Source organism: Simochromis diagramma, unplaced genomic scaffold (genome assembly GCF_900408965.1).
Source record: "Simochromis diagramma unplaced genomic scaffold, fSimDia1.1 OVJJ01000618.1, whole genome shotgun sequence".
Lineage (NCBI taxonomy): Eukaryota > Metazoa > Chordata > Actinopteri > Cichliformes > Cichlidae > Simochromis > Simochromis diagramma.
This window is the reverse complement of record NW_024387423.1, coordinates 107,683-129,683: the sequence shown is the minus strand read 5'-3', so window position 1 is coordinate 129,683 and position 22,001 is coordinate 107,683. Positions and strand designations below refer to the sequence as shown.

Genomic DNA, 22,001 nt, shown 5'->3' with positions numbered 1-22,001 from the left:
TACTCCAGGATCTTTTTCTACGTAGCTGACGGCTGGTAACTGTGCAGGGGCGGATCTAGCAAAGTTTAGCCAGGGGGGCCGATAGGGCATGAACAGGGAAAAGGGGGCACAAAGACATACTTTTCTTTCTTATTCTCATTTAAAATGTCTAGCTTTTAATAAATAATTATCCAAATCTTACACCCAAAGTTTTAATTTGATGTAAAATGAATAGAAGTCCATTACTGTATATAGTGACTATTAAGTCTAATATACCCTAGTAAGCTATAGTACTTTTTCCTTTGGGAAGGTACCATCTGTGCAGTCTGCAATTTTGTTGAAGAAAGATGTTGAATCTATTTAATATTTCTTGAAAAATAATTGATTTCTGTGCATTTTTTTTCACACTGCATCAAATTAAGGTTGATTACGTCGATTAAGCATCATGAGGTGGAGCGTGAGGGGTGGTTCCCTATTTTTTATTTATTTATTTTTGTTGTTGCTGGGAGTTGGAACCCTATTAGTTAGGTTGCTTAATATTTACGCTAAGTACTCTTTAAAATACCAGAATAGGGAGGATGGTGTAGGTTTAAGTTTATTAGATTGATCAGTATTGCTGAACTATGAAATTTTTTTTTTGCATACAGGTATAACAGAATAGCTTTAGTGTAGTTGTTGTTTTAAACTTGAGTATGAACTTATACAAAATGCAGCAAGATATTTAAAAAACAGTTTTGTTGATTAAAAAACACTATATCGGATTCATATCGGTATCGGCAGATATCCAAATTTATGATATCGGTATCGGTATCGGACATAAAAAAGTGGTATCGTGCCATCTCTACTCGTAATATCTCATGTTTAGTGTACATTATTGTAATTTTACTGTAATCTGCACCACAACGGATTGAAAGACAACCTCGCAGAGGTAGAAGAGGGCCCTTTTTTACCCCGCAGCAAGATGAAGCCATTTGTGCAATGGTGATTGCAAACAATGCAATAAAGTTGAAAGAAATTCAAAGCGCTGTAATTAATATACTTTGATGATGCGGGTTTCAATCTGGCCAAAGGCAGAAGGCGTGGAAGAAATCGCATTGGACAGAGAGCAACCACTGATGTCCCAAGCCGGTGCGGAGGGAATGTTACAATGTGTGCAGCCATCTCAGACAATGGCATTCTCACCCATATTCCCCTTCTTGGCCCATACAATACACAACATCTCCTGACTTTTTTAGACACTCTTTACAGGGACATAGTCCCTGAGAATGAGAGGGGTGGAGGCCAACTCAACAAGTATGTTGTTGTGTGGGATAATGTCAGTTTTCACTACTCGCATCTGGTCAGACAGTGGTTTGCAGCACATGACAGAATGCTGGTTCAATATCTCCCTCCCTACTCCCCATTTCTTAATCCGATAGAGGAGTTTTTCTCTGCCTGGAGGTGGAAGTTTTATGACTGGCATTCACATGTGCAAATGGCCCTGCTAGCAGCCATGGATGCAGCATGTGACAACATCACAGCAGAGTCATGGAGAGGGTGGAGCATTTTCTTGAGCATTTTCAGGTAGTGTCACCAAGTTCTGACCTTTTTTTGCATTGGAAAACACTGAGAGAATACTGTACACTGTCATAATGAAAACATGACAAGCCATTTGACTATCTTGTTCATAAAGATGGTGTCACGACTTCTCATTTTGATGACACTGGCAGTTTCATTGACATGAATACTTGCTTTTGAGGAATGGATTATCGATTTTGAGCAAGTGACCTGCTTTTGCAGGTTATCCACTAGGTTTTGCAGTTTGCACCAATTGTTTTGAGAAATACACTAAGTGCAGTATTTGTATATGTCTCTCGTATTATTAACATTCATAAAATAACATTTTGTATTTCTCATAAAATAAATGACGTATTCGTAATATTGCATTGTCCAGCTTTTACTACATGACACACATACAAACACACTCACAGTGCTGCCTAAGTTTATGTGAACATAAACACTGGCAAAAGAGATGGAAACAGCCAAATAACCATGAGATAATGCAAAAATAGATAGACTTGAGGTGCAGATCAGTAAATGCGCCACAAGTTTCAAAACCTTATGAAATAAAGATAAAGGCACAGTAAAAATATCAAAACACACTTTTCTATAGCTGGAATGTTTTTGAAGAGGTCATGTGATCATACCATAAAACATCACACACTAGTCCTCTTAATCTGGGACACTTCATTCAGGTATGCGATGAATAACTTGGTTCCTTCAATATAATTGTACCTAGGAGAGAGAGAAAAAATATGGTTGGCAGAGTTAAAGGTCCTGTTTGTTTGGGTTGCAAATTTCCAAGTTTCCTTAACATAAATACAATAAATTCACATACACTATTATTTGCAGCAATAGATGGCTACATTACACCTTCTTAGAAGTCCCCAAAGCATTGTTCCACTTTTCTGCTGCCAGCAGCTTGTAAGACTTACAAAGCCCTCTGGAAACAGACCAGTATGTTTTTATATCTGCTGCTTAAGTCTCACAGCATCCACCTTATAATCGGAGAAGTCTGCTTTTAACCATCTTTTCTGATTTCTCCAGAATCTGCCCATTTACCCTTGTTGTCTTATGCTGGATTCCAACAAATCTGCCCCTAAAATTTGTCTACTTGGGTCTGCTTAATGTTTTAGTGTTAAAATAATTTCCTGTGTCCAGGTCCTGTATGGTGTCTCTCTGGTAGTTAAATTATTTTTCAGTTGTGGATGTTTCTAACAGACTGCAAAGCTTTCTCCCTCAAGCTTTTCTCTTAAATATTGTGTTAAACACTCAGAAAGACTCAGTACAAGCTAATTTCTTTAAACATTCCTGTGAAATGAATAAAACTGCAGGAGTGTACAGACAGTCTAACCTGCTCATTTTCTCATTCTGAGAGTGCAGACCATCATCAAAGCCTCCGATGGGCATCATGATGATACTTTTTCCCGTCACATCTTGGAAGGTCCTGGCAATTGGGATGGTTCCACCCTCACGGATTAGATCAGGATCCGTGTTGAAAACTAAAGGTAGAGCAAAGACAGAATATTTTCTGCTAGTAAAGTGGACATGAACACTAAGTGGGAACTATTCTGGCATGTTTGAATGACTAATTGTGAAAATTGAAAGACTAACTTGTTTTCTTTACATTGTCTCACATTTTTTTATATTCCTATAATACTAAACAATTAAGGACAGGTGAAAATATACACTGTTTCTTTGGTAACCTTTCAAAACTCCTGCAGGATATAAATGCAACAAAGCACACTACAAAGGAATGAAGCTATAATAATAATAAAAGGATACAAAAGTTAAAAGTTAGCCAATATCTTAAGGCTGTGTCAAAACCACTGAAAATGCATTTCTTGTGTTTCTACTAAACTAAGAGCTCCAGGTTTTGTATTTTACTGGTGTAAAATACTGGTGGCCTTATAGTGCTACCCCTCAGCCCATGGTATCAATTTCTAAATCCTAAGTCACCTAGGTCCTACGTTGTTGCATTCGCAAGATTTTCGAAAACATGACCTCTGACCTTGGCCTTGAGATCAAGGTCACTGGGATTTGATCTCATCGAAGATTTTTAGTACATACACCTATATCATGTCAGTTTCTAACTCCTGTCGCCTAGTTCTCTGTCATACAACAGACGCTACAATACTTTGTGTATATACTAATGCTGTCAGTGTTAGTCTCGTTAAAATGACGTTAAGGTCATAACTGCATTAATGCAGCATATGTCCGTTAGCGACTTAACGCGGCTCACCCCGTGCGAGGGGCTGCACAGCGCTAACGGATTAACAGGCTAACTGCGCTAACACATTGATGCCGTGCAGCCCTTGCACGGGGCGATCCGCGTTAACTCACTAACGGAGATTTGCCGTGTTAACGCGGTTATGGCGTTAACATCATTTTAACGAGATTTACGCTGACAGCACTAGTTTAAACAATAACTATAACCACCAAGAATCATTTTCAAATATGATGAAAAAGCAGATGACTGCTCCTCCCTGAGACTGGTTCTGGAAGTTTCATCCTATTAAAAAGAGTTCTTCATTCCCACTGTTCCAACCCACTTCTTTGATGTCATCAGTTTTCGTTAATACTCTAGAGTCTTTGCCTTGAGGAGACTGTTATGTAAGGGAAACTGAAGACTGCCATCCAAAACACCAATGTGATCATAATCATAACTAAGAAATCGTTGTTATTATTACTACTAATTCCACTAGGTTTAGGATGTACTCCTGTCAAAACAGAGTGGCCTTATGCCAACAAAAGTCATTTATAACTGCTATGGGACAGGGAAAATCAGTATCAACACAATGTCCCAATTCTTTATCGTTTCATTAAAGTCTATTCAAATGACCGAAAAATGAAAAAAATTGCCTAGTAATGTTAACATATGAAAATGAAGATTATTTGGGTAAAAACTGTCAGTAATTGTCTGGCTTGTAAGAGCCAGTTTTGGTGAAATTTTATTTGCAGTTTATCAAACCTGAGACCCGACATTCTGATAGCAACATCACCGGTGATTAAAGTAAGGTGAACGGTCAATACCTCTCTTAATAGCAACCTTTCCAGCCTCGTAGAGTGGATGGTGAGTGTCAGCCAGCCAAGGTTTGGCTCCTATCACCATTGTGACTTTGAGCTTGTTGGGACTCTTTCTTTTGGCAAACACAGAGTGAAGGTAGTCTGTTACCTGAAGAAGAGCACATCAAGAAAACAGCAGAAGCAGTTTACAAAAAGTAAATGCAACAGAACAGAGCACGTACATACTTTTCATGTATTTTACCTGTTTCTTGACCATAGCAGGGTCCATGTCAGGAACTTGCCTAATTGAAAACTTAGCAGTAACCTTAGCAGGGATGACAGTCTTAGTCCCAGGGTCTGAAAAGGCCCCCTCAATACCGTGGATGGAGACTGTGGGGTAGCGCCACATGTGAGCCAACAAGTCCACCTTCGGGAGAGGGATATAATTCTTTATTTTCACTAATAATTTTACTTATATATTGTCAATGAAAACAACACTCATTTTAAGGAGCTTTATCCTGTAAAGATCTCACGAGATTGTAAGCGTTGATCTCCTATGACCAAGCACTTTCATGGAGAGAAGCAAATAGATGAACTATTTTTTCAGGCTCATCCTAGTTCTGGTAATGTTTTACGTAAGAAATAAAGCCATATGAGAGACTTGTTTAAACAGTAGTTAAAAAGGTTCTTCACAGTAGCATTGGAAGCAAGGGTAATGACAATCTAAATTCTGGATTGTACTCACCTGCTCTTAATGGTCTTCTGACACCAAGGATGCCTTACATTACCTTATTGCTGTACATGAGTTGGTTGACACCAATCTTATTCTTGTAGTTGTCCATGTCAAACTGGATATCCTGGTACATTTTCCATTCTTCATCAGAGAGGGGAGCTACAGCCTCTCTGATCCCAGGAATCAGGATCTTGCCACTGGGGCTGATCAGTGTGTCTAATGAAGTAATAATAGGATGATGCTATTGTTAATGGAACTAAACTTAGATTTTCCAAAGATAAGACTGGACTGGTTTATTGCAAATACTTATTTGATGCTTTGCTCAAGGACTTCAGTAGGGAAGATTCTTTCAACGCTGTAAGGACTAAAAAAAAATCTCTATTATGATTACTGATTACTGTATATGACATTTGAAAATGTAACAAAATTCTCCCACTCCCAAATCAGCGAACACTTTTAACATTTTTCAACCAAATCTTAGATTTTATTTATATTTATATTATATTTATCTTTGACACTGACTTAGGCCTCACAGGGTTAAACACGTACTGATGAGACCCGATCCTCCTGATGCTTGAGTCCCACTGATTATTACGCATGCCTCTTATGCCTGATCCAAGAGAATGTAGCTTACTGAATGTTTTTATTAAATTTAATGTCAGCTGGAGTTGTCAACAAGGAAGTCTTGCATTGTTGAAAAGACAGGACAAAGATGATAAATATATTGTTAGATGTGACTGGACACCAGCACTGCTTATTGTCACCTGACTTTTGTCAGTTTGACAAAACATGAATTTGCTTGTGAATGTGCTAAATACGATCTAATGAACAAAATTAATGATAACTGAAATGAAATAAGAGCATTTTCTTACTATTAAAATCCCCATCTTCTTCAATTTAAAATAGCCAACTTAGAGCCAGAGGTTAAAAAATGCATGTTTGTAATTACTAAAGTAAACTTAAACTTCAAACTTCACTGAGATTTAAAGTTTCAGCAGCTCTATGACAGGCCTTGGCTGCAGTAGGCAACCAAGGCCTGTCATAGGGCTACAAAGATTTATCAAACTGTAAATAAAAAACTCTCGTTGCAATTCTTTTGCTCTGATGCTCAAGGACTGAAGTGGGCGCCTGCTCAACGCACTGAGCTAAAACGGCACCCTAAGAAGACAATCTTTCTGGAAATGTGGTCTCATTTCACATTTCTGGCTGGAATAGTGGGATTCCTTATCATAGTGAGTTCAAAATGTTTGAAAGCACCAAGGGTTAACCTTATCACCACTGGGTTCATATAAACCCTGCTGAACAAAATCAATGAAACAGCGACTTGTCAGCAACAGACAGAACGCTTGATTAGCAATCTCTGTTTATCTGAAGGTAGGAAAAAGATTTCTTGTTGCAGAGAGCTCCTCCAGTTTCCATTTGTAGTTATTGCTTCCAGGGAACTGGAAATGCAATGTTGAGAGTACTGGGTATATTTTCTGATAACAATTTAGCTTCTACAATTTCTTTAAGTCTATGTATTGATGCATGCTCAATCATTTAGGTAAGTAAATCCTAAAAAAATGGTTGATTCTGTTAATTTTCAGTGAGGGAAACTTTTTGTCACTCACCCAACTGACTTCTGCAGCTGACTGCAGGTTTCCCCAACCATATAACAGTACATTTGCATGATAACTGAAACTAGTCCACTCAATGAACAATGGGCTGTTAGATCAGTTCCTTGATTATTTAAGTCTAATGTAATAAAACAGGGCGCTTGACTGGATGTTAGCTTGGGCGGGGGGGGGAGAGAGAGAGAGAGAGATAACTGGTATTCTGCTGATGAGCCAAGAGTACTTTTAAAACAACAGTTTCCTTTACAGTAAGTATATACCCTTACTGGCCACTTCATTAGGTAAATCTTGCCAGTTGGACCCACTTTTGCCTCCAGATTTGCTTTAATTCTTCATGAATTTCCTGAGATTTTGGGCTGTATTGACATGATGGCATTTCACAGTGTTGTGAATCTTCCACATCCCAAAAAGGTGCTCTATTGGATTGTGATTTAGTGAATTTTGAGGCCATTTGAGTAAAATTCAGTTATTATAATGTTCATGACACCAGTATGAGATGATGTGAGCTTCTGACATGGTGCATTATGCAGAAGAGTACAGAAAATCGGCATTTAAACTATGCTCCACTGGTACTAAGGGCAGTATCTACTGAAATACTGTAATGCTGATAACAGGCAGGATTAAGAATCATTTAATGTTGTTAATGCCAAATTCAGACACTTCCATCAATGTCACAGAAGAAATTAAGATTCATCAGAACTGGCAACATTTTTCCAATTTTCTTTGGTTGAAGAGTGGCACCCAGTTCTGCTGCTGTAACCCATCTGCTTCAAGGTCTGATGTGTTGGACATTCAGAGAAGTTCTTCATACATTTGACTGAATTATGCGGTTCATGAACAAAGGCTGCTCGCTTACGCGCATTCAAATATGAGACTCACCGAGAATTCCAATGAGGTCGGTCATTGGTTCAATCACAGTCCCTCCATAAACACCAGAATGCAAGTCCTGCTTCGGTCCTTCTACCTGCAAACATGGCAGCACAAATCAAAGACTGGAGGGTGACTCTTTGAATAAAGGATGGATGGATGCTTCTTAATACACCACCTCAGCAAAGAAGTAGCAGTTGCCTCTGGTGCCATAGGTGAGGGCGGGGCGTCTGCTGAGCCAGCCACAGTCTGATATGATGATGTAATCCACTTCTGAGAAGAAGGTGTCTCGCTGGGCCATGATCGTGGCATCCAGGCCGTTAGAGCCCGTCTCCTCCATGCCCTCTATGACAAACTTCACATTCACTGGCAGATCCTGGTGAATGGGGGGAACAGCTCCATGATGTTTGGTAGGAAGCAAACAAACAGGCTTTCTGGGCAGAAAATTATTGTTTCCATAAAAACCTAAATTGTCTTTTTGACATTGTGAGTGATTAGCTTTGTTTGAATCAGTCTTCTCAGCGTCCACACCAACGCATTTCTCCTTCCACAGTGCACTCAGCATGTGGCTGAGGCCTTCTGATGTGTGCATATACAGTGGGGCAAAAAAGTATTTAGTCAGCCACCGATTGTGCAAGTTCCCCCACCTAAAATGATGACAGAGGTCAGTAATTTGCACCAGAGGTACACTTCAACTGTGAGAGACAGAATGTGAAAAAAAAATATCCATGAATTCACATGGTAGGATTTGTAAAGAATTTATTCGTAAATCAGGGTGGAAAATAAGTATTTGGTCAATAACAAAAATACAACTCAATACTTTGTAACATAAACTTTGTTGGCAATAACAGAGGTCAAACGTTTACTATAGGTCTTTACCAGGTTTGCACACACAGTAGCTGGTAATTTGGCCCATTCCTCCATACAGATCTTCTCGAGAGCAGTGATGTTTTGGGGCTGTCGCCGAGCAACACGGACTTTCAACTCCCGCCACAGATTTTCTATGGGGTTGAGGTCTGGAGACTGGCTAGGCCACTCCAGGACTTTCAAATGCTTCTTACGGAGCCACTCCTTTGTTGCCCGGGCGGTGTGTTTTGGATCATTGTCATGTTGGAAGACCCAGCCTCGTTTCATCTTCAAAGTTCTCACTGATGGAAGGAGGTTTTGGCTCAAAATCTCACGATACATGGCCCCATTCATTCTGTCCTTAACACGGATCAGTCGTCCTGTCCCCTTGGCAGAAAAACAGCCCCATAGCATGATGTTTCCACCCCCATGCTTCACAGTAGGTATGGTGTTCTTGGGATGCAACTCAGTATTCTTCTTCCTCCAAACACGACGAGTTGAGTTTATACCAAAAAGTTCTACTTTGGTTTCATCTGACCACATGACATTCTCCCAATCCTCTGCTGTATCATCCATGTGCTCTCTGGCAAACTTCAGACGGGCCTGGACATGCACTGGCTTCAGCAGCGGTACACGTCTGGCACTGCGGGATTTGATTCCCTGCCGTTGTAGTGTGTTACTGATGGTGACCTTTGTTACTTTGGTCCCAGCTCTCTGCAGGTCATTCACCAGGTCCCCCCGTGTGGTTCTGGGATCTTTGCTCACCGTTCTCATGATCATTTTGACCCCACGGGATGAGATCTTGCGTGGAGCCCCAGATCGAGGGAGATTATCAGTGGTCTTGTATGTCTTCCATTTTCTGATGATTGCTCCCATAGTTGATTTTTTCACACCAAGCTGCTTGCCTATTGTAGATTCACTCTTCCCAGTCTGGTGCAGGTCTACAATACTTTTCCTGGTGTCCTTCCAAAGCTCTTTGGTCTTGGCCATGGCGGAGTTTGGAGTCTGACTGTTTGAGGCTGTGGACAGGTGTCTTTTATACAGATGATGAGTTCAAACAGGTGCCATTCATACAGGTAACGAGTGGGGGACAGAAAAGCTTCTTACAGAAGACGTTACAGGTCTGTGAGAGCCAGAGATTTTCCTTGTTTGAGGTGACCAAATACTTATTTTCCACCCTGATTTACGAATAAATTCTTTACAAATCCTACCATGTGAATTCATGGATTTTTTTTTCACATTCTGTCTCTCACAGTTGAAGTGTACCTCTGGTGCAAATTACTGACCTCTGTCATCATTTTAAGTGGGGGAACTTGCACAATCGGTGGCTGACTAAATACTTTTTTGCCCCACTGTAGCGCCATATTTTTTAACATGACAACAAAGCAGCATGGATGGCAGGAACAGACTGCTCTAGTGACTCCACACAACTAGCACTGACATGGAAAGTTAGTCTGCCTTAGACTTGGCTCTGCTGTCTCACTAGCCTGAGGGTACGCACTTTGTTCCCCATATATCTGCTGAGTACTTCACTCAGCTTAAAAAAGTCTGCTACAGCAATAGAAGTTATCTCTTGAATCTAGCCTGCCGAAGGCATCTCTCTCTGTTCCCACTCTTTGCATTTTAAATGTTTCCATTCAGCTGGGACATGAAAGCCTATCTAACAACATGGTGAACTCAGTCTCTTACCATACTGAGAGCCTGGTAAGCCTCCACAGCATGGATCCAGGCTAAAACTGGGGCCTTGTTGTCTGATGCTCCTCGTCCATACAGATTGCCTAAAAGTATAAAAATTACAATATCACTATATTTATTAATGATGTACATAAAACGTTTGCATTCTATTTTTCATCCTATTTTTTAAATGTATCTACATACATCCATGAAGCCTCATATGAAAAAAGCATCACCTTCCAATTCGTTTTGACTCTTTACATAAAACCCCAAAAGTTGATTCTGTTCATTTGGACATTGCATTTTCAGTGGGAGAAGAGTTTCGTAAGCCATCCAAGTGACTTCTTCAGTCTCAGCTCAAGGTTTCACCAAGAAACTCAACTGCTCATTGTTCACCAGGGGTGCTAGTTTCAGCCATTGTGCAAAAGTACTGCATATAAGGTTGGAGAAAGCTGCAGTCAGTTAAGACTGAAGAAGTCACTTGGATGAGTGACAAAACGTTTTTCCCACTGAAAACGCTACATCTAGATGAACAGTCCCAAAGGTGCCCTACGGGTTGATATACTCTACATAGCTTGGTTGTGATGAGTAGTTATTACCCTCCTGACTCACCTCACCAATCTGAGTCATGGTCTGAGTAACCCTCATCACTCAAGCCACTCATATGTGGACTATACTCAGACCAAGTTCTTTGCACTACTTCAACTTTGCACTCCAATGTGTGTCTTTTCTCTTGTTTTGTGTATATTCCTCTAGTTTGTATATATTTCTCTTAACTGCATATATTTATCCTGTTTGTTATTTATTCCTGCTGTCTTACTATTTGTATGTTATCCCTACACAGTTGGCATGGAGCACCCATAATTTCCTTGTACATGCTTCTCTTATGCTTTTTTGGCTGTACCATTTCATCACATGATAATATTCTAGCTGTTTAGTGTGTAGAAAGTTGGAAATAGCTTTCTATTAAAATCTGGTATCAGAAATAGACCGGGAAAAAGTTTTTTGGTATGATCAGTGATTGGAATATCGGCATTACTAACGGCGTTACTTTTTTCAGTAATGAGCAGTGTTGGGACTAACGCATTATTAAGTAACGCGTTACAGTAACTACGTTATTATTGTGGTAACGAGCACGGTAACTAGTTATTATGCCAAAATCAGGAACGCGTTAGTCGTTACTGGGATTTAGATAGGGTCGTTACTCGTTACTTCGTGTGGTGGCTATCGCGGAGCTTCCACAGATTCTGTAACATTAGCAAGTGGTGGAGGCCAGCAGGTGGATGGGAGAAAGGGGATGCAGGAGGAAGAAAGAGCCGAGGTGGCCGCCGGTCCGAGTGTCAGGTGAACTGAACTTCAGGTAAGAAGTTATGACCTGTAGTGATGGGTCGGTCGCAAACGAAATGGCTGTTAGAGCCGGTTCCTTGACGTGAACGACGCAAGCCGGCTCCTTATCGCGAGCCATGGTTTGTTTGTTTTTTCTTTCTCTCACCCTCTTTCTCGCACTTTTTTCCCGCTTCACTCAGCATGCGGGCTTGTGCTTTATGCTGGGCAGAGGGGGGAGGGGCGGTAGTTACACTCAGTAGCACAGGATGTAAAACAGAGCAGGAGGGAGAGACAGAGAAAGAGCCAGGGACAACAACGTCACATTAGAAAGGTATAGTAATCATCCACAACTATTTTCAGTTGCAGATGATAAAGGATTCAGAAAGTTTATTCATGCAGGTCCATATGACAGAGAATATGTATGTTCTTTTTGTTTTCATATTATAATTTATATTTAATTGTGTTGTGGTTTGCAGTGTTTTGTGTTGTTTCACTTTAAATTTGTAAAAGGAAAAAGCTGAAAATTTAAATAGTTAAAAGTTGAAATGTGAATAGTTGATTTTTGTATTATATGATTTATTTATTACATTTTATGTGGAGTGAATAAATAAAAGTATATTTACGGCGGCCCCTACAGACAAAGCACATACAAACTTAAAATCACGTACGAACTCTGAAGCACGTACAAACCCTGAAGCACGTACAAACTCCAAAACACATAAAAACTCCAAAACACGTAAAAACATTTACAAACTCCAAAACACGTAAAAACTCCAAAATACGTAAAAGCACGTACAGACTCCGAAGCACGTACAAACTCCAAAACACGTAAAAACTCAGAAGCACATAAAAACTCAAAACACGTACAAAAGACAACAGAAGTGCTCCAGGATGCTAGGGGCAGTGTTGAGCTTTTGTTACCTAGTGGCTACACAAGCCAGCAAGTACCAATGACCGGATTTGGTGTGTGGTAATAACAGGTAAATGAATTTTTTATTTTTTTTTTAATTATTTGACTATATATGAATGCTTGTGTATAAATACACAAACAATACACATATGCTTTCATGCTTTCAATTGTGTAATTTAAGTGATCCAGGTAGCTCTGTTTTGGAAGTTCAGTTCATGCTAGAAATGTGTTTTGGAGTTTGTACGTGTTTTGTCTCTAGGGGCCACTGCATATATTTATATATAAACATATATAAATAAAACCACTTTTTTTTTTTTTTTACATTAGTAATTCCTTTTGTGCATAATTGTATATTATTGTTAATAATAAATTAATTAAAGCAACAAAACAACCTGAAGAGCCCATTCGGAGCCGAAAGAACCGGCTCTTTTTAGTGAGCCGGTTCTCTAAAAAGAGCCGGAAATCCCATCACTCATTAGTGATGGGATTTCCGGCTCTTTTGGTTTATATCTGACCCAGATAGACTGCAGGTCATTACCTGCAGTCTATCTGGGTCAGATATAAACCAAGTTTAGGTGGAGTTTATTTTTGTTATACTGACTTTTTCGTACTGGGTACTAGCTAGCATGATGGAGTTTCTATACAGGTGGGTGGGTGCTATGATGTTACTGATGTTGAACTTTATTTTGTTCATATGGTTAATTATTAGAGTTACCAACAATCCCGTAAAAAACGGAATCGTCTCGTATTCTTGTTTGTGTATCACCCACTTTGCGCCATAAAGAAGAAACCAGTGGAGGTCGCGTTAAACAACAGCGGCACGTTTAAGCTTGATCAGCTGTTGTTAGAATTTATTTAATATTACTTTCTAGTATCAGCTGATGTTTGTTGGAGCCACAGCTGTAAAGCTGCTGGTCATGATGTCGGTTTGGTTATCTGGTGAGAGGGAAACATGAAGATGAAACCAGGAGATGTCCTTGCTGAATCATCAGAGCTGAACAGGTGATGGAGAAACAGGTTTACCTTTTGGGTGACATGAATGAGTTGAAGGGAAGTTATGAACTGTTTCTGAGAGACAAATAACACCAGGATCCTTTTTTACGCTCACAGCTGGTAACTGTGCAGGGGCGGGTCTAGCAAAGTTTTGCCAGCGGGGCCACGTTGGACATTAACAGGAAGAGGGGGGCACAAAGAAGTACTTTTCTTTCTTATTCTCATTTAAAATATCTAGCTTTTAAAAAATAATTATCTGAATCTTACAACAAACGATTGATAGATTGATACATATATACCATCAAAACTGTGTACATCACTGTCACAACAGCGTTTGTTTTCATTCAAAGGCTTTATGATTTTTTCTATAATGGTGGGCCGGTCTATAGTCAAAATGCCCGGGCCGATTTTTTGTCCCAGTCCAGCCCTGTATGCAGCTTATCTGCAGTCTGGTGTTATCTACATCTTCCTATTCGGAAGGCAGAATTTCCCAGTTCGGAGTACAATCAAAGGACCACGACTGCAGTTTTTGTGTTGGATGTAAAAAGCGCACATGACGCTGTGACGTTGGCTAGAATCGTGGCGGCAGTCAACGACGGTCCAGGTGTGGGATTCCTCTCGTGGAAATATGCACACTATTTTTTCCTTTCTATTGGTAGGTGGCACAGTGCACTTGTGGCAAGTAAGCAAGCTAGAAGACTGGCAATCTTGATGGGTGTCCAGTTACGGAAGCAACACATTAACAAGAGAATTCTGAGTAAAACCAAAGTTACTTTCCCTAGTAACTAGTTACTTTGAAAGTAACGAGTAACTTGAAGTAACTGGGTTACTTTTGATAGAAGTAACTAGTAATGTAACTAAGTTACTAATTTAAAGTAACTTACCCAACACTGGTAACGAGTAATCTAACTAATTACTATTCCTATCGTTACAACGCCGTTATGGTTACTAACAAGAAAATCGGTGTGGTCACGTTACTATTTTTCAACAAACATACGGTTGAAGTTGTGTTCAGCTTACCGCACCTTACATCAGTTGCACGGAAGTCGCTGTAAGTAATCTGAGTGCTACAGCTGTAAGCAGCTGCGCGCGCTCCCGCGGACACCAATAATGATCACTTTCTGGCACAACACCTGGAGCTAATGGGGATGTCACTACCTGATCCGTACCGGAAACCTGATCGGTACCACGCATGTGCGAAAGGTGTCTACTTCCGGTCATGATAAACAATATATACGCCGTGTGTTTTTTTCTGAATAGTTTTGTCACGTTTATCATCAGTACAGTGGAAATACATTTCACATAAATAATTTAGTGCTGAAACGAGAATTAAAATGTTTAAAAATGAGTTCATTTATGATGTTTGTAAATGTAGTTAAAAATGAAGTACACTATTGTATTTTGTTTATCTTTGTAAAACAAATGTGTTTATTGTGGATGTGATATTGTCAATGGATTTAAGCAACATTTTGTTTATGCTTTGTCAAAGTTGTGTTGAGAGATTAATACAGTCTCTAGCTCAGGAAACTGTGGCCATGTACTGTAAATTGGACTGAAGCATAAGGACATTTCTTTGCAGTTAGTGTGGTGATACCTGAAGCTCTTGTGAAGAATAAACCTTCCTGTTATGAAACTGACATCAGCTCCCTTTTTCTATTCTTTATCACAGCACCACACATTGTTGAACAGGAAACCAGTTGCCCCTCTGGTCATCATCTTAGGAAGGCAACAAGTCCAGCATTTGTACTTCACCAAAGGTTTACTGTCACGGTTCTGGGCCAGTTTGACCCAGTATTTTGAGTTGTTATGTTTTGGTGTGTTTTTGCATAATGGGTTGTTTTCTTATTCTCTTGTAGTGATGATGATGATGATGATTAGAGTTCCATATTTCTGTTTATTCGTGTTTAAGAATTTGTTGTCTCATGTATTGTTTGAGTTCCATGTGTTATATTCTGTCTGCCTCTCAGTCTGTGTCCTTGTTTAGTGGTTTCTTGTTTCCTGTTTTATTGTGAAGGTCTGTGTCTCAGGTGAATGTGTTCAGTTTTACTGTGTATGCCCTTACTCAGTGTCGCGTCGTACCCTCAGATTATGCCTGTGTGTTTTTGGTCTCTGCATTCCGTGTTCACTTCATGTTTTGTTTTCATGCCAGCAATAAAGCTGAGGTTTTGAGTTGCATTCTGTTTTCGAGTCCTGAATTTGGATCCTCATATCCACCTGCCCGCACACAGAGCCCTGACATTTACCCAGACATGTTCCTCTTTTTTGGAATCAAATGAAATTTGTGAGTTTGGATAGCATTCCTTTGTATTTTTAATTAGCTTAAAGGCTCTTACCATTGATCTCAGTCAGGTTGTATGGATCTGTTGCCCAGCCGTCCTCCAGTTTTGCTGGCTGGACATCCACGTGGCCGTAGATGCACACTGTGTGTTTGCTGGAGTCATTACCAAACTGAGCCGTCACCACTTTAGGCAACTCTAATGTCTGGCCATCAGGAAGCTGCACATACAACAGTACAGTCGAGATCAGCACACAATTTCTTTTCCATCAATCTATCAATCCTGATTTTAAAGTGTGTTCAAAACGCTTGCAATAGTATTCAGCTGGTCTATGTCTCTCTCACATATCAATGGAATTTCAACAATGCACTGTGTGTAAGACTATAAAAGGGATACTCCTCCAGGAGGCCAGAAGATCTGCTTTTCTGGAGGCATTATAGTACAGTAACAGTTCACACTGGGTGGCACCTAATTAATGGTTAATGGTGAAAAGCTAGGCCCTCTAGTATGGCCTCTTTCTCGCTCTCTCTCTCTCTCACACACACACAGTGTGTTTAATGAGTGTGGAAAGCGGCTTTGTTGTGGCCCAGTCAGTAATAAGAAGGCAAAGCTAGACCTGAGCCCTCTCCTGCTTTTTTTGAAGTTTGCCAATGAGCTGACCTCTGTGAGAAATCCACCACATTTACCAGCCAATTAGACTGACAATTAGATACAAAGCTCCAATATCAACAAGCACTTCTAAAGAGCAGGGGGGGGGGGGATAATATTGCAAAGATAGGTGGTTCTTTCACTGACTTCTTGTTCTCCGATATCCACCAGCTGTACAGTCCCCCCCATCAACTGGAGTTTCTGAGCCACAGTCTCCATCATACGGTGCAGCTCTGGTCTCTTTTGGACATTGCTGGAGTCGCTTTCGATTGCAACCCAGTCCCTCAGCATCTGAAACACACAACCAAGATCTAAAACATCGTCACTGGACTTGATCTAATCCACTTGCCACTGAGTTTTATGTTATTTAATACTCCTGCCCTCAACTAGTGTCCAGTTCGCAAAATGTGCACTTGATTCTAAAGACATATTTTTTTTGCAACACTGACATTCAGAAATAGTCAGTTGCTATATTGCCACTTTTTGACTTTGGCCAGCAACACTCATTCATAAGACATTACATATTACATTTCCCCCTGTGGAAAATCACTGCGTTCAATATGTAAAAAAAACACAAAAAGTGTGAAATACTGTTGATGATTTATTCAAGTCTCCTGCAATGTCTTGGAATAAGCTGAATGTGAGAGTTGGCTAATTTCTTCTTCAAACTTGCTTTGTGCTCCGTGCTTTGTGGATGTATACGTGGATACTAATGGATAGTAAAATTTTTAAAAGTTGTGACTATTCATGATATTTGGAGATTAGCTAGGGCTGCTCGATTATGGCAAAAATGATAATTACGATTATTTTCACTGAAATTGAGATCTCGATTATTTGACGATATTTATTTAACAATAACAATGTGTTGAATAATGACTTTAAAGATTGTCAAAAAATAATATAAAATAGTGTGCAAATACTGATAACAGTGCAAATGTTTGCAATATAAAAAATAAATGAAAGTTTACACACTATGTCTTACTTTAGAATTGCAGTCTGAGTTTATTAGATTAGCTTAAAGTGGCTAAGCTACAAACCGCCATCCACATGAGGTCCTAGAGCCAAAAAACGCCCCATTGAAACCCATTATAAACGCTATTTTTCACTGCCCAATCATTACCATCAAATTAAATGTCATCTTTCCACTTTCACTCAGACTTTGAAGTATGGGCCTTAGAACTGTAATTTTTTTATTTGTCCACCAGGTGGCGCCCCCTTTTTTTTTTCATTTTTGAGCATGGAACAAATTGAAGCAAAAAAATCAGGTTTTGAGCATGTTTTTCTGCTTTAAAAAGTGGGAAAAAAAGAGTAGTGTTGTGTGTCACTATCGATGACAAGGTCTTTATGCCTAAAAAAAACCCACACAAACACACTTTTTTTCTTCAAATGTATTCAAAAGCTTTCAAAAGTATTTTCTCTCAGACGGCCACACTGCAATACAAACAAAATTAATTAATTACAAAATTATTTTTCCCTTCAAAACCATTTTTTAAATGCAGCTGCGGTTGAATGTCCTCTGACCTGGAAGTAGTCGTTGATAGAAAGCTAAGCTAAACTGCTTTGGAAATAGACTATCAATGATCAATCGATCATGTAGAGACACCAATTATCTGCAAATTGTGAGCAAAGGAGAGATCGATGGGAACAGCCATTGGATGATTTTGACAAATTGACGGACAATAGCTCTGCTCCTGAAGCGGCGTACAGGGAAGACTCGGCCTGCGTCAATTGCACACAGTGAACCCTCCGCTCACGCTTTCGGAGGTAAGTGGTGATGTTTTCGTTTGAAAAAGTGAAAAATAAGTACCGTACCATTTCGGGCTACAACCGTTGTACCCGTACGGGGGTACAACGGGGGCCTGCCATGTCGCGCAGGCTACGCGCAGTCTTGTAGCCAGAGGCTACCACAGCTGCAGCTACTTGCAGCGGGCGGTGGAGCCACGGCAGCCTCGCTTCTGTCTGCCCCAGGGCAGCTGTGGCAACCGTAGCTTGCCTCCACCAGTGTGTGAATGCGAGAGTGAATGAATAGTGGCATTGTAAAGCGCTTTGGGTGCCTTGAAAAGCGCTATATAAATCCAATCCATTATTATTATTATTTTTATCGTGTTGTGTGACCTGCCGTGCCAAATTAGATCCACTAGATTTTGATTATGCGCAAGCAAAGTAGTATCTTTGTGTCACGAATAACAAAAAGAGTGAAAAATTAGTGTCGATACACTAGGTGTGAAGGCTACAACAGAAAATTACATATTTGTCGTGCTGGGGGACACCGGGACCCAACCGGGACCCACCGCTCACAGTGGGCGGTGGAGCCACGGAGAGCCGCCGGCAGACGCACAACTTTCCCGATTACCAGCAACTTAAATGTTCATGTTCATCCTTGTAAAATAAATGATTTTCTGGTTCAAAGTGATCTTGTATTGTTATTTAGACAATTTTTTTGTTTTATTTTAGAACAAAACGAGGTAATAAGCATTTAGTGTAAGGAAAACATGAAAAACCTGATATGGCACTATATGACATTTAGTGCGCTTCTGCCAAAAAATAGTAATGTATCAAAATGAATGTCGGTGGTAATCTTTTGACCATCCAAAGGCCTAATTATAATTACAATAAAATATTACTTCAAATGTATTTTATTATAAAATATTTAATTTTTTTGTTTTTTTCCGCCAAAAAAAGCCGTGCGCTCATGTGACGAAACCGGGATATAAAGGGTTAAAATCCGCTAAATATAATTAAAACTTTATATGAATATTTCAAGGAGAAGTAGGTCTAAAAGATTGGCTAATTTAAAGTGGAAAAAAATATTAATGTATAATCTTTTTATAGCACTTTGGCTCTAGGACCTCATAAGGGGGTCTTTTTTTACATGAGCTCCTGCAGAAAAACTAACGGCCGATCAAAATGAAGGTCAGTGGTAATTTTTAGACCATCCAAAGGCCTAATTATAATTACAATAAAATATAACTTTCAAATGTATTTTATGGAAAATATTTCATTTTTTCATTTTTTTTGCCAAAAAAAGCCGTGCGCTCAGATTGGCTAATTTAAAGTGGAAAAAAATATTAATGTATGATCTTTTTATAGCACTTTTTATGGCGTGGTCGATAAAATCATTTAATTTCAGTCTGTGTATTTTTGTAGATACCATACGAAATGACAATAAACCTTGACGACTTGACAGAATAATAAAACCAAAACTCATATATTTTGAATCTGTGTAGGGTTAGGATTAGGGCTGGCACTAGGGTCATTATTGATGATGATTGAGATTTTGTTTGACTCACAAGCTCAGATATTAAAGTAAATTGTCTAAACCCAATACACCTAACAGCATAGATTACAACAGTTCTAGCATTCAGAGTTCAGTGCTGCTAGAGTAAGGAGCAGATATTTGTACCTCCACATATTCGTCCTGGTGGCTGTCAACATACTGCGCTAGCTCCGTGTACTGGAAAGCATGGGCAGCAGAAATGAGCAGCAGGATGGAAGGCAGGACTTGAGGGTTCATCTGTTACAAGAGTCAGAAACAAAATCAGCAAAACCACACACACAAAAAGATTATTACTTTATTACACTAGATGTGTGTACTCTGAAAGCTCCCACAGCCAAAACACAACAGATTAAAACTTTCCTTTTTTAAATTTTTGTCACATTTTTGTTAATCTCCCCATCAGTTTAGAATATAAGCTGAATGGGAGGACTGTATCCTGAAATCATGCATGTTTTAATTTAGTTTGATATAAAATTCACCTACAAGCGTTCTGAAAGTTACTGTCCGCTAACTTGTGTCTTACCTTTTCTCTGCTGGAAATGTGTAAGATAGTTTCCTCAGGCTCGCAGACTGTGGTCCTGTGCTGTTGACTTGATTTTTATACACCCACCCTTCTTATCACACTCCTACCGAGCCCCAGGGTCAAGCAGTGAAACATTTCTTGACATAAAGCCAGGACAGCTGACAAAGTGATTTTTTTTTTTTTTGCTGAAAAGTGCAGGAATTACACTCTGATCTATTGATTTGACTCCAAGTATGTGTACCTGTGGGCGAAGAGTGGACCTTAGGAATGCAGGGTCAGCGGGAACAAAGGAGCATGTGAAAGTCCAGTTGTTTGTGTTTTGGAATCTCCAAGCAAACCCAGCCGTGAGGACAAAAGCAGAGCTCAGCAAAGCTTTTGTTGTTCCATATTAGCCTGGTGTCCCACTGTGGTTAACTTAATGTCAGCCATTTCTACCTGACATTATTAACCCAAGCTGGGATTGTCTGAACATATTTAATCCCGTCACCACCTCCTGTTCATTGGATAAATTGTCCTTGCTCACAACATCCTGTTTCTTTTTGTGTGCCTCAGTGTGAGACAGGAAAAGAGACTCAGGAGTTGTTACACTGAAATAAAAATGTACGGGGGGGGTTAAGAAAGCCAAAGACAGCTGCCAACTTCTTAGTTCTTACTTTGTTTACCTATATTCATTAATGCTCTTATGGTCTTTCTTATTTTCCACAATGAGCTGATACAGTTATGTCAAAAAGAAGGTTTTTTTTAATGTAGCCCTAAACTAAGTAGACTCCTACTGCTTGCATAGGAATTAAGAGGGTATGTAGAAGCTGCTGCTATGCACTTGTCTAACTGCTCATCGAAGAAAGTTTTGGCAGTTTGCTGATGTGGAGCACTCAGTAAACACTATACCAACAAGGAAAGACATTACCAGTGACCTTAGATTAGTAATTGTTCCCATCATTGTGGAAAAGGTCATATCGAAAAAATGTGAACTATCTAATTCTACACTGAGAAATTCAATTCACTTTTAAATTCAAGATAGATTACTCACAAGTGAAAAGGATTCAAGACAGAGAAAAACGATCAGAGAAAAAGCAAAAACCCCAGGGCCTACATCTCTTAATTATATTTTATGGTTTGTTCAACGGGTTACCAGGAGAAAGCCTGTTCTCTTTAAAAAGAATATGACACATTAACACAGCTTGTTGGGCTTGTTTTGCCCCCACAGGATCTGTACAGCCATTCTGTCAACCAACTCCTTTGTATACCACAGTAATGTAGAGTCAAATGTAACACCATCTGTTTCACAGACTAAAACTGTGTCATACATCAGGAAAACAACCCAAGCACATCAATAAATCTACAACAGAATGACTGAAAACGAAAAGAATCAATGTGTTACAGTAGCCCAGTCAAACCTCAACCTGACTGAAATGCTGTGTCAGGAGAGAGCCGAATTAAATGCCAGCAAACCTCAACTGATCTGAACTGAAGCAGAATCATAAAGATGAGTGGGCCAAACTTCACCCACAATAATGTGAGAAACAATAAGTAAGTTAAATCAAATTTATGTTTGATCTACGATCATTAAATTGTCAATACTCTTGTCAATACTCTCTCTCCTAAGAGACATGAAAGAAGTCTCCTTGGACTTCCGGTGAGGCGGTAGAGCAGTATGGTCGCATAACTACAGAGCTCCCGTAAGCCAAGTAGATAAACTCCGCTAAAACACGAATTGAAGCATGAGACAAAACAACTTTGGAAGATGAGCGGAGGGACAACAAAAGCAAAGAATAAAAAAACTACGGACAC

The 22,001-nt window shown here is 39.6% G+C and overlaps 1 protein-coding gene across 1 annotated transcript; it reads right to left on the bottom strand.

The window, feature by feature from the left end:
* Positions 1-1,897: 1,897 nt before the first annotated feature.
* On the bottom strand, positions 1,898-21,957 carry zgc:114181 (uncharacterized protein LOC619255 homolog). The gene is made up of 12 exons (XM_040013094.1): positions 20,211-21,957; positions 19,814-19,924; positions 16,558-16,701; positions 15,820-15,982; positions 10,273-10,361; positions 7,916-8,113; positions 7,750-7,834; positions 5,313-5,473; positions 4,787-4,951; positions 4,552-4,693; positions 2,873-3,020; positions 1,898-2,253 (listed from the first exon to the last, which is right to left on the bottom strand). Exons 2-12 carry the CDS (start codon positions 19,922-19,924, stop codon positions 2,175-2,177), a joined length of 1,485 nt encoding a protein of 494 aa, XP_039869028.1. The 5' UTR covers positions 20,211-21,957; the 3' UTR covers positions 1,898-2,174.
* Between the last annotated feature and the right edge of the window lie 44 nt (positions 21,958-22,001).